This window comes from Mirounga angustirostris, unplaced genomic scaffold (assembly GCF_029215605.1).
Source record: "Mirounga angustirostris isolate CCGP_5_RB_7025 unplaced genomic scaffold, mMirAng1.0.hap1 SCAF_5, whole genome shotgun sequence".
Taxonomy (NCBI): domain Eukaryota; kingdom Metazoa; phylum Chordata; class Mammalia; order Carnivora; family Phocidae; genus Mirounga; species Mirounga angustirostris.
The window spans coordinates 79,092,682-79,105,874 of record NW_026991713.1 but is presented as its reverse complement, the minus strand read 5'-3'; the positions used below and the strand labels follow the sequence as shown (position 1 = coordinate 79,105,874).

Sequence of the window (13,193 nt, the reverse complement as noted above, 5' to 3'; positions counted from 1 at the left end):
ATGTAGAGCCTTCTCTCATGAACGAGGATGAATTACAGTGCCTCTTTTAAAAAAGGCAGTGTAATTCTTCCCCGTATCAATTTCCAGAATAATTTGGTATAGGAGTCTCCTCCAATGATAGCAACTGAGGAGTTTTCTTTTTCTCTCCCTTTTTTTAGTATCAGTAGGACTTGTTTTTATTTATTCAAAACTTATAATCAATCATTACTCTTTTTGATGACTGAATTGCCCCAAAGTGGGCCAGTGCAAGCCTCTTCAAACAGGCTCTGACTCTTCTCAACATACCCTCACTAGTCAACAACGGCTCTTCGCTGAAAGTTAAAAAGTAACCTAAAAAGTTCCTGTTATATGAATTCTTTTATTCTCTTCATGAGAATAAAAATGATCTTCAAAATTTTCTATGTAAAAATGGCAACTGGTAAACTTATCCAAAGGAGCTTCCAAATTTGTGAATAAGCACAGTGAGTTTTCTTGAAGTATCAGGCTCCTTCTTAGCATGGGACCATGACATCCTAGGTGACAACAAAATGAGATCTTGCTCTGCAATAGACTGAAGGCCTAGGCTAATCACATAGGCCACCGCTTCCCTATAAAATCTGGTAACCTATCAACCTTCTGGGAAAAATCAGAGCAGTCTAGAAAATCTCTAGCCATAAACCATTAGACTGAAGGATGAACTTCTATATTAGACTGCTATCAGGTAACTTTTAAGACATAAATCCTGCCCTCCACAAAAATCATCTATAGCATGAATCTCAATTTTTAATATGCATAGGAATCACCTGGGGACCTCAAAAATGCAAATTCTGATTCAGTAGGTCCAGGGTGGAGCCAAGGAGTCTACAATTCTAACAAGCTCCCGAGTGGTGCCAATGCTGCTGGCCCATACCCCACACTTGGTATTCCAAGAGTTTATAGGGGTTCCAAAGATCAGAGAAAACTTCTGCTTCAAGTTAGAGACTTCTGAGTTTGGGTTTAAATACTAATGACAGGGGCACCTGGATGGCTCAGTGGGTTAAGCAGCTGGCTCTCGGTTTTGGCTCAGGTCGTGATCTCACGGTCATGAGATCGAGCCCCATGTGGGGCTTTGCACTCAGCGCAGAGTCTGCTGGTCCCTCTCCCTCCCCCTCTGCCCCTCTACGCTCTCCACATGCACATGCATGCTCTCTCTCTCTCCCTAAAATAAATAAAAACAAAATCTTTTAAATAAACAAGTATTAATGACAATGTGTATATCCTTAAAACAGTTTCTCATTGTTTTTTAAAAAAAACTGTAACTTTTATACTTGCCAAAAGTTTTTATCTAATAGTTATGGGAGTACATAGAAAAATCACTTCCATCCACAGCTGAAGATTACCAGATCATATGTGTGACAGCAACTAAAACGTAACATAATTTACATGCACCTCCTCAAAAGCCAACATTACTTTGGGATATCACGAGCAAGACAATAACAGAATGGAAGAGAATAAAGTGAGAACCCCAGAAAGATCAAGGAAACAGAAATAAGCTCCTGGTAGCTTCTCCTCTTCTCAACTCTTAACCAAAAATGTCACAATCTGGCCACACAAATTCTAAGAACCAGATTTACCTTGATAGCATTGGCCTTCACCTGAGGCACCTCAGCCATCCTCTGCAGATGCTTGAGCAACGCCTCTTGGGTGAGGTCATTCTCGGGCAGAAAATACTGATAGACATCATACAGCAACCTCCACCTAGAGTCCCGTCCCGTCCCAATGTCACACGGCAGAGGATTTGTGCCTCTAAAGTCAACCAACAAAACTGAACATCAATCTCTTGTGGTGCATGTCGCATCTATAAAAGGAACCAAAACCTCAAATTTCAAACTTCTGCATTGATTCCAATTTTGGCATTACGGAGAAAAGTACCATCCTGAGAGGCGGTATGGTTAAATAATCGGATGTTAATGTTAGTCATGCAGCTTTGCCACCATGTCACTTAATCTCAAGAACCCTTAGGGAACCACTCTGTAAAGTAAGAACCACCGCCCCTTCTGAGTAAAACTGTCAGGATTAAATGACGAAGAACATAGAGCACTCAGCACTATGGATGATAGACAGACAGCATTCAAATGTTACTCAATGTTAGCTACCATTACTATTAAAGTAGAAACTAAGGCAGAGCTTTAATTAATTAAAATAACAAAGTCCTTACAAAAATATAAGGGTGTTTCATGGCTTCAGAATGCTTTCCATAATCAAAACTCTACAGAAACTAAATGTACTTCTAAGCTCACAACAGAAACTCAACATCTGGCTCTTCCTAAGAATGGAGGGGGGCAATGTTAATTATAAGTGACATATCAAGTATTACCCAACAATGTTTAAATTACCTCCGTTCCAAAAAAAATTAAACAATTTCACTAAAGAGAACCATGGATTTGGGGAGTTCACCGAAGCTACACAACAGCTAGTCATGCATGTCCTAAAGGCAGTTTTAGGAGATAGGAAGATAGACATACCTTGCATAGCCTAGGTTTGCTGGGGCAAATTTAATAGTCGTCTCAAAGACATTGTATTCCAAGTAAATGTTGGGATCAATATCTAAATCAAACTCCAAATTACAGCCTCCAGGGACAGGATCTGGATGAAAAATAAGGAAGTTACTCAACACAGAATTCTCCTACACTCAAATCGTACTCAGAGAAACAGAACGCTACTCTTATAAGAACTTTCCAGACAGAAGTTAAATATAATAGAGCTTCTGGTTTTGTACTACCTCATGAACTGAGGTTAAAGAGGAAAAAGTTAATTGAGGTTACGGGCTCTGGAATAGAGATCAGCAAGCCTTTTCTGTAAAGGGTAAGATGGTGAATATTTTAGGCCTCTCACAACTGATGGTTTCTGTAGCAATTACTCGACCCTGCCTTCGAGGCATGACAGCAGCCAGACAATATACAAGCAAAGGAACATGGCTGTTTCTAGTAAAATTTTATGTACAACACAGACAGAGGCTGGATCTGGCTCACAGTCTGTGTTTGCCAACCCCTACCTAGAGCTGAAGAGGTCTGGAGACAGATATTCTCAAGTTGGTGTCCAAGAATGGGCTTTGGCGGTCCCATGAACACCTTGAAATTGTATGCCAAAGGTTGAATGTGTGCATTTCTTAAGGAGAGAGGTTTTTATTAGATTTTGGGGGTCCCTGATCCCATAAAAAGAGCTTAAGAACCCAGGGATAGAGGGGGGAAAAACACTGCCAAAGAGAAAGGGAACTCCATTGGCAGTAAATAAAGGGGTGTCCACTTTTCACATGCTTTTTAAACTGGAAGAAAGAGGGTGTCATCCTCAGTGCTGGAAGAGTCTGTGTATATAAAAGAGTAAAAATTAAAAAGGCCTCAAAAGACCCCCAAGACCATGTATTGGAATAGCATTTGGATATTTAATACAAATTTTAGGTATTTCGTTTACATTAATAATGTGGCTGAAACAGCTCTTCTTTTCTTACTAGGAATCCTATTCATGACCTTAAGCATGACAAAACTTAGAGAAGTCACTTAACATGAGCTCATTCTATGCAAACAACTGTCCATGGTAGACAGTTGTCTACCAGTCCAAGTGGAAAGGTTGAGCTAAGACAGATCAATTTAAAGGTCTACAAGATCTCAACTTCATACACTCATCCAATCATTCCCACAGTTGGGTCCTGGTTTCCATCAACTGCTGGAATTCCGGTGGTTGATTTCCCCCAGCCAGATCTGGAATGGAGAAACCCCATGTGCATACCTGTTTCAATGCTGCTCTTCTTTCATACTCTCCTTTTCCTGCATTTACAAATCTTTACCACACCTGAGAAAATGATGTGGATTGTAATGGAAACTCTACTCTAATTTTTCTTTGTACACTGTCCTTGATGAACACCCGAAGTCTATGGTTTTCTATCAGGTCATTACCTCTGCTACATAGGACACTGTGTAAGAGTAATCTAAATACCCTCACCTCGCCTTTACTCCTCATCACTGTAATCTAGTTTTCACCCCCACTGTGCCACTAAAACAATTCTCACTGAAGGCCACTCTTCATTGCACTATCATATGGACAATTTCCGTCACTTCCTTGATCTCTCTGCAATGTACTATTTACCACTCCTTACTTAAAGCAGAACCTCCAGGCTCTTCTCTTACCTCCTCAACTCCTCCTTAGTCTTATGCTTATTCCTCAGCAGTTAGCGTCGCCCAGAAACAGTGCCTGACATGTGGTAGACACTATGAAAGTATCCGCTATTGTTTTTCCCCCTAAACCTCTAAGTACATGCCTGGACAATCTTACTCGCTTCCATGGCTTTTACTCAGAACCTTGTAGGTGGACATCTAACCTCAAGTCTCCACTCCACACCCTTAAACTCCCTACTAGGCATTTCCATCCAGATGTCCTATAGCATCTCAGATGATGTCCCAAACTAAAGTCACCATCTACCCCATCCCGACCGCCTCAACTGTCCAGCACCACCACAACTCCCTCTCAACCCTATTTTACATCACTATCTCCTAGCAGCCCAAATGGGAAGCCTATGCTCCTCCCTTTTATAATCCATAACCACTGGTCACTGTGTCTCATTAATGCTACCTTCCAAACATCTTCTCACTCTGAGCTCTTAAAGGTGTGCTGAGTCCTGATCCTGCTATGCCCTCTCCAAGCCACTCCCCATGCTCTTCTAGCATTAACTTTCTGATAGATGAAATGCATATCATTCCTCTGCTTAAAAATTCTGTGCTCCTTCAGAATAGAATACAAACCTCAAATTACATAAAAGGCCCTTCACACTCATGGCTCCAGCCATACCCACCATTCTGCCATTCTCCAAATATTCTCCATTCTTCTTCCATGCCCTCCTCTGCCTAGAATAACCAGCTAAAGTATTCAGGACTGTGTCCTGCCTTTCTGTTACTGCTTCTCCAAGGGCTCCTTAAATTTTTTTTTGAATTAATGACTGCATTCTCCTACGCCCCTATCCGGGCTTTCAATCATCATGAAATTCCTTGGCTCCCTTGTTGTTAAAATCTTTGATTCAATATACCATACTTGCAATATATACTTTTAAAAGGATTATAGTTTCCTTTGGATTTTCATGAATAAGTTCCACATTCTGGGAGTCAATTGGGAGTCGAAGATAGAAAGGTTACCTCTTTCTGAATAGGTGAGTGGGATGGCCATGTTTTGGACAGGCTCAGCATCTAAAGTCTCCAAGTGCCAAGTGCACATACTCTGCTCTGGTCTAAGAATGAAAACCAGTCCTTGGTCAGTGCCTGTTCCTGAGGTATTACGAAGGAGAGTCTGCAATAAGGTAGAAAAGGGTCATCATGAATAGAGAGTTGAGCAAAATACTTAAATTCTAGGCTGGATCTCGTCTGCCTGTCCTATTCCAAGCCTTCTCAAAACAAGAATGAAGAAACACAGACCTTCCTTATAAAGCATTCATCTCTATATGCAGGTGCCCATGCATATGCATGGAAGAACTATTTAAATATATGATCTTTGATAGGAATAGGAGATGCACAGTGAAATTCCCAAGTTTTTCAATTCCCCAAATTAAGATTTACTATGTCAAGTACTAAGACTACTGTCAAATGACAAAACTGAAAACAAGTCAGTAAAGAGTTTGGTGTCCTTTATTCAAGGAAAAACAACCCACACATTAGGGGAGTACAGTGCCTTACAAGCAGTGAAGAAGCACCTGAGGGATTTGGGGCAAAAGTGAGTTGTACAGTGTTAGAAAAAGCAAAACAGAAACAGGGCATGATTGGCTAAAAGGTCAGGAATTTCCTTATAAGGAAGGTGAGCAGGTCCTATTCTCTAAGGTAAGGCAAAAGAGCTAGAGCAGAGTTGGAGGACGGTGACTGTCATGGTAGGTTTCCTGGACAGGTGTTTCCCCATTAGTGCAAGCTGACTCAGGTTTAGATTTGTGACATGGACCAGGTCACTGAGGCAGCCTCCATCTTGTAGGTCCAATATACAAATTCACTTTATCACTACAAAAACAAAAACATGAGCCCCGCCCCTAAAGAATTCAAGTTCTAGAAAGTTTCTTTAAAAAACTGAGCTATAATCGTCATATTATAAACTACACATAAAGAATACCATTTGATAAGTTTTGATATAGTAGACACTTGTAAGCCATCACCATAATCAGGACAGTGAACAAACTTATCCTTACGTGCTCCTTTCAAATCCTCCCTCACACCACTCCACTGGACCATCCCCTAACCCCATCTATTTGGAAAGCTTTTCGAACAACAAAATACTAAGTTAAGAGGTAGTAGATTCAGAGTGTTTTCTTAAGGCTAAGGAAATGGGAAGAAAAAAGTGCCAGATGGGTTTCAATTTGACAAGCACAAGGGAAATGATTCAAATACTAATTGACGAACTGCAGAGTCGACAGTTTCAAAGAACCAACTTCTATGATGACCCACCAAAAATCCAAAGTGCCACACTTCTGGAAGGAAACAGGAACTACTCTCTTCACTCAGACCACTCATTTCTAGAGCTAAGTGCACTTCTGGTCGTCATCGGCTCAGCAGCATAAATACAGTGAGAACTAAGGGCAGCCCAAGAAAGGAACATTCAGGATAGCTAAGATCTGCTCTGCATGAAAACTGAGGCCCAGCATGCTGTCCATTCAGGCCACTTCACTCACATTAGTTATGTCGACATTCCTTTATCCAAGCTCTGTTTCCTCAAATGTAAAAACCTGCATTGTAAGTACTTTGTTGAACTGTTGTGAGAATTAAATTAATTACATGGAAAACCAAACACAGGGGTTCCTAACTAGGAGCCCGAGAGGCCCAATGAGTTTCCACAGGTCCCCATGAAATTATACAAACATATCCATGCATTTTGAGGGGTACAGAGTCCAGAGATTTTAGCAGATTCGACGTCTATGGCCCTAGGAGAGCTTAAGAACCACTGGCCTAGCCCCTAGTAGGCATGCAAAAAAATATAAATGGCTTTTTTTTTTTAAATCTTTTCTCTTCCTTCAAAGGTTGTCTTTGCTATGATGTTATGAAGAAGGAAATCATCTGTTGTAGCATTTTACTTTGTCTCCTATGTAAGGGCCTGAATAGAAAGTTTCCTTCTGAATTTAGTGCCAGGAACAAAGGTTGGCTTTCCTGAGGAACTGGAATGATATTTCCTTCTAAGAAAGTTATGACATTTAACATGCTTCGATTTCTCCTCTGGCTGCAAAGAAGGCAGACAAAATCTGAGTGGGGGTCATAAACACTGTTAACTCTTTTGCAATTAACATAATTTATTCCTTCCTCTTTTCCTTGATCAAACTCTTCCATTTCTAGTCTATTACACTACCAAACACACAATTTCAAAACCTTCATGGTAGGGGCAGGAAGGCTAGAATACAACATGTAAAGTATCTAGTTTGAAAGATAATATGACCAATGCCTATAGAATATATATGAACTGGACTAAGACCGCTTTGTTTAGCAAATTCCAGAATATTAAAAGATAGGCTTATAACAATAGATATGCTGAGGACAAATAAAAAGCAGCACAACTTCATAGAGAGTGAAATTCATTTATTAGTCTAAGGGGGTCATATAGACTGAATATAAATAGACTTATAAAAAGTTAATATAAATGGCAGATTCTTCATGGGTTAAGCTAATCCAGCACATATGAAAAACTTCCCAAAGGTGAGGCTGAGGTTGAAGGGGTTAGTGATGATCTCTGAAATAGAGTCAAACGCAGGAAGCTGAGCACGGGGCTAGAGGACCTGAATATTGGGCTTCTTTTGTTTCCATGAGACTCCAAAGAATAAAGGTGATCCTACAGGGGTCTTAGTAAACTTAGTAAACACTATATGGCTGAACAATGATGGAAACCCATTAAAACATATTCAGAGGTAAAAATCATTAAGGACCCAGCAGAGTAAGAAAAAAGGTGAGATATCATGAGGAAAGCTAAATTGCAGCCAGGAGACATCTGATAAAGGCCATCCTACCCCCAAATTGGCACTTGCTCACCCCCTCTTTAAGTCAGAGGTCACCACACTCAAGAAAGGCCTGAGACACACACCTCTTAGCCAATCTAAACCACTAACTTGAGAGGCTCCAATCTTGATTTTTTTCTTTTAAGGATATAAAGTCAAACATAAAGAGGCATCAAATTCTAATGTTTCTACTAAATATAAGACCCCAAAATATGGAAATGGTGTTTACAGAAATAACTCCCCATACTTACCTTAGAAAAAGAAATCGTTGTATTCTGATACTGTGAGTGTATCTGGAAAATAAGGAAAGACGCATTGCTTGAAATATGACGCAAAATGGCGTCCTCTGGAGAGAGCCTGTTGAGCTTGAAGTATCTAAATTTCCCTATGTAAAATTCAAGAAGACCTGCAATGGGAGAAACATTCACTGTAACGTTTGTACCTGTAATATCAATTTGTAGAAATCTCAGACATAAGCATACATGCACTCCTAATTTGATCCTCAGAAAAACCTGGGGAGATAAATATTATTATTACTGCCCCTATCTTACTGATGAGGACAGTTAAGCTTAAGAAGGGGAAGCAGCTACTAAATAGTGGAACTGAACACTAAAATGTAAGAAAGGTGTTTTGAAAAATGCAAACAAAAGAGTGCTCAGGATGCCTAAGATGCCCGGTGCCCAGAGCCAGAACATTCCCCACTGTAAGCAGCCATAACAATTCCATTCAAAACAGAGCTCCAGGCGGTGCCTGGCTGGCTCAGTCAGTAAAGCATGTGATTCCTGGTCTCAGGGTTATGAGTTCAAGCCCCACATGTGGTGTAGTTTACTTAAAAAATATTTTTATTAAAAAAACAGGGGCGCTGGGTGGCTCAGTCCGGTAAGCATCTGCCTTCAGCTCAGGTCATGATCTCGGAGTCCTAGGATCGAGGTCCATGGCTGGCTCCCCACCAAGTGGGGAGCCTGCTTCTCCTTCTCCCGCTGCCCCTGCTGCCCCTCCTCCCCAATGCGCTCACGCATGCTCTCTCTAATAAATAAAATGTTCAAAAAACAAAAGCAGAGCCCCTGAACTTAAGGTTTTAACAACCCTAAAGAAGCACTAACAATTGTGAATACACTAATATTAAAAAGAGAACCTGATCTAGTGAATTCTGAAGTCAGCCCAGCCCAGAGGGATATAGGGGGCTTCAATTTTATCCCACCAATTACGAGCTGTGTGATCTTAGGCAGGTTACTTAACTCCCTTAAAGCTCAATTTCTTCATCTGTCAAATGGGACTGTAATTACCTAGCTTGCAAAGGAAGGTGCCATCAACACTGACAAAAATGTCTGAGTGCCTACACCAGGTACTTCACATAGAGTCATACAGTCATGAACCACAGGCATTCTGGAAAAAGGAGCTTTTTAAGGATCAAGTTCAGAGTCCACACTAGTTTTGCAACACCTCATCTAGGCCTTTCTCATCTGTCTGCTTGTCTCCCCTTGTGTTTCACTCATCCACTCACTGTGTCTTTCTCCCAGCTGCACCCCGGTTCTTTCTTTCATCAACCTAATTCTCAAACAATCCACTAAATAGGTTGTTTTACTTGTGTGGTCCTGGATGCCCATCCCATCCTCTACCCTGTAGTTAGCATCTCTTGCTGAAATAGCACAGGAGCTCCCACATATTACACAAGCAGTCTTGGGGGATTCAAGTCTAAAAATAGGAAAAAAGATTTAAATTTAATAAAGATGAAACAGAGTTGACAATAGATTATAAGTCACCAGAGTCCCACTGTGGAACTATCATTTTATTTTACAAGGAAATTAGAGTCAGTGGGTGGTAAAGGAAAATACTCCAGACATTAAACAACTTCAAATTCATTCTTATGTACTATTTCCCAAACAGGCTAATTTTCAACACTTTTTTTTAAACACAAGTACTCCATCTGGATGATCTAAAAAAGAGACTATCAACAATGGCTAACCAAGAAAGCCACCCAGAATATACGAATAATGCTAGGCTGAGATCAAACATTACTCTGCATGAATTCCCCAAACCCTGTGATGCCATTATATTACCTTCATAACTTTTTTATAATTGATAGAAAAAAGTTACTGGTGGCTATGATTTAATTTCTGAAACTCCAGGGAGAATTTTAATTAGTGGCAACAATGACAAATGAAGATGGTATATTTCCTCCTATTTATGTTAGCAGAAACATGTTTTACCTTTTATGTAGAACTAAATTCCAGCCAGAATAGAGGTAAAAATATTAGGAAGGATTTAATAGAATCTGGATAGGGAAGTCTAGAAAATGTGAGGGAGTTTTTTGTTTTCATTTTTATAAAGGGAAACAAGAAAAACATTTTTACATTTTCCAGGCTTTCCCATCATCATGATTATTTTACTAGGAAACCAAATTATACATAAAATTAAGTGGGTCTCAGTAAGTGGCACTAAAAACATTGCACATATCGTACTTTAATTTTGGTCCCATCTACCCTCTGTCTTCCAAGTCTTAAGAATATCCACAAATCCTAGTCTGTCAAACTAAAAGCAGTATGTTTGTTTTCCTAGGAACTAATTGGATTTCCATCCTTTAATTGTTCAAAGCACTCAGCTCATTTTTTATTTTGCATTTTTTTTAAATCCCAGTGTAGTTAACATACAGTGTAATATTAGTTTCAGGTGTAGCACTCAGCTCATCTACCATCTGCTTTTTCTAGTTACATTTTCAGTCTTTAAGGTTTTTTTCAGTTTTTCCCTTTTCTTCCCCATTTTCTCTATTTGACAAATATTTACGAAGTTCTTATGGACCACCTGTTCTGCCTATTGGGTACTGGGATCAAAACTGGTTCAAATGAATTTGTGAAGGTTGTCCACGATTTCTGTAATTCTCACTAATTTGCCGGTAAGTATATCTTAGAAACTGTTCAGATAATCTGTATGTTTATCCCCCATTAAACAGGCCTTGAATCAAAACTCTACCCAGAACGTTTAACAGCCCTGGAAGAGATTAAAGCTATCAACTAGGGGCACCTGGGTGGCTCAGTTGGTTAAGCATCTGCTTGCGGTTCAGGTCATGATCCTGGGGTCCTGGGAGCGGGCTCCCTGCTCAGCAGGGAGTCTGCTTCTCCCTCTGACCTCTCCCTTTCTTGTGTGCGCGCGCTCTCTCTCTCTCATTCTCTAATAAATAAATTAAAAAAATCTTTAAATAAATAAATAAAGCTATCAACTAGTTAAGTCTTGGTGTCAAGCTTTTCTTAACCTTCCCTTAACCTATCACACAGGGGTGAAAATAAATCACAACTCAGAAATACTTGGAGAACCAAAAATTTCAGTGTTTTAAAAGACAGTAAGGAAAGAGAACCACAGAAATTAAAACACATTATTAAACAACTGATAAGGTAAATAGGGGTACTGAAAGTAGGTATCACTGCGAGTATATTTTAAGGGATTTTTCTTCTCTTTACAAATTTCACTGTTTATCAAATTTCTATAATGATGGTGAGATGCTCTTATCGGAAACTACACAATTTGGAAAAAACCTCCATTATTGATAGCACTCAAAACACAGATTCTACCTCAAGTCTTCATCTCAAATTTATAAAAATAAGAACATACCCTAGACAAAATGATGACACTCTCTCAACATTTTCATCATTTGTTTTCTTTTCCCTTAAAATGGTAATATTTTTCCAGATAATCTATAACCTTTATTATAGAAAGGTAAGAAATGTAGAGAAAATCAATACCTACAGCAAATATACTGTGCAGAAATAATGACTACATACATACGTATCAGGCAGTAAAACCTATTTGAGAAGGTTTTTGCCGTGACAGTGTTAACAGATCACCTTTGATCCTAAATGGTTAAACTACCTAAGAAGTCTCGTTCTCATTAAGAAAATCAGAAATGAAAACAAGCAGTCCATATGAAAATATATAATGATCAGGACCAAAACATTAAGTTACAGTCTCTGCTTCTGAATTCAAGAAAAACACCTGGCTACAACTTTCATTTATTACTTCCTGGATTTCCAGAAGTTATGAGAAGGATGACGCCTCACTAATCCTCTTTCCCCAATCAAATATCTGTAGCAGGAACCTGGCAGATGCAAGATAATAAAAGAGACACGGTATTCATGATTTAAAAACCTGATCACCTGACAAAATAAGTAGTATTAAAAGCAGGTGCCTCTGGGCGTGTATTTTAAATGATTTTTTTCCTTTTCTTCACACATTTATTTTTCAAATTTTCTATAGCACTCATAAGATTTCCTTATTAGAAGGAAATTCTAGGGCGCCTGGGTGGCTCAGTTGGTTAAGCGACTGCCTTCGGCTCAGGTCATGATCCTGGAGTCCCGGGATCGAGTCCCGCATCGGGCTCCCTGCTCGGCGGGGAGTCTGCTTCTCCCTCTGACCCTCCTCCCTCTCATGCTCTCTGTCTCTCATTCTCTCTCTCTCAAATAAATAAATAAAATCTTTAAAAAGAAGGACATTCTAATACAGTAGTTATCCTTCCTGGCTGTACATTACAATGATCTGGAGGTGCTTTTTAAAAACTATTGCTGCCTGGGCCCCTATCCAGACTGCTTAAATAAAAATCCAAGGGGTTAGGGTACAAGTGTCAGTTAAAAAACATTAATTGAAATAACATACATACAGAGAAGTGCATGAAGTTTACACTGTAGGTAAAGAAAGAGCATTCTACAATCTTAGAGGTCTTGTGGTCCCTTCCAATCACTAAGCCTTCCCTCCCGCCCAGAAATACCACGATCCTAACTTCAAACACCATAGATGGGCTTTGCCTATTTCCGAAATTTAATTAAGTAGAATCATAAAGGATGAATTCTTTTGTATCTAGCTTTTTAAAAATCAATACCATACGTGTGAAATTCATCCAAGCTACTGTAAGTAATCATGACTGACTCATTTTCATTGTTGTATACTTCATAAAAGGAATATACCACAATTTACTTATCTATTCTTCTGTTAATCAACACTTGGATTACTTCTAATTTGAAGTTATTATGAATAACTCCAAACATTTTTTTGTAGTCTTTTGGTGCACATATGTACATATTTCTATTGAGTAGAACCTAAGAATAGAATTATCAGGTAATAGGGTATACTTATGTTCTGCTTTAGTAGATACTGCCAAACAGTTATCCCACATGGTTTTGCCAATTTACACCCCTATCAACTTGTGGAAAAGTATTCTGGTTGCCCAAATGTCTCACCAACACTT

The 13,193-nt window shown here is 39.4% G+C and overlaps 1 protein-coding gene across 2 annotated transcripts in view; it reads right to left on the bottom strand.

Annotated features, from left to right (window-relative positions):
* The window catches only part of TM7SF3 (transmembrane 7 superfamily member 3), a 38,364-nt gene that overhangs the window by 20,039 nt on the left and 5,132 nt on the right, over positions 1-13,193 (bottom strand). Inside the window, exons 2-5 of one of the 2 annotated variants that reach the window (XM_045873725.3) lie at positions 8,212-8,366; positions 5,142-5,292; positions 2,484-2,604; positions 1,593-1,764 (exon numbers count right to left, since the gene is read on the bottom strand). In XM_045873725.3, the coding sequence (XP_045729681.1) occupies positions 1,593-1,764; positions 2,484-2,604; positions 5,142-5,292; positions 8,212-8,366 (599 nt within the window). The remainder of the gene's footprint in view (positions 1-1,592; positions 1,765-2,483; positions 2,605-5,141; positions 5,293-8,211; positions 8,367-13,193) is intronic. The other variant, XM_064591478.1, reaches the window with a different exon arrangement.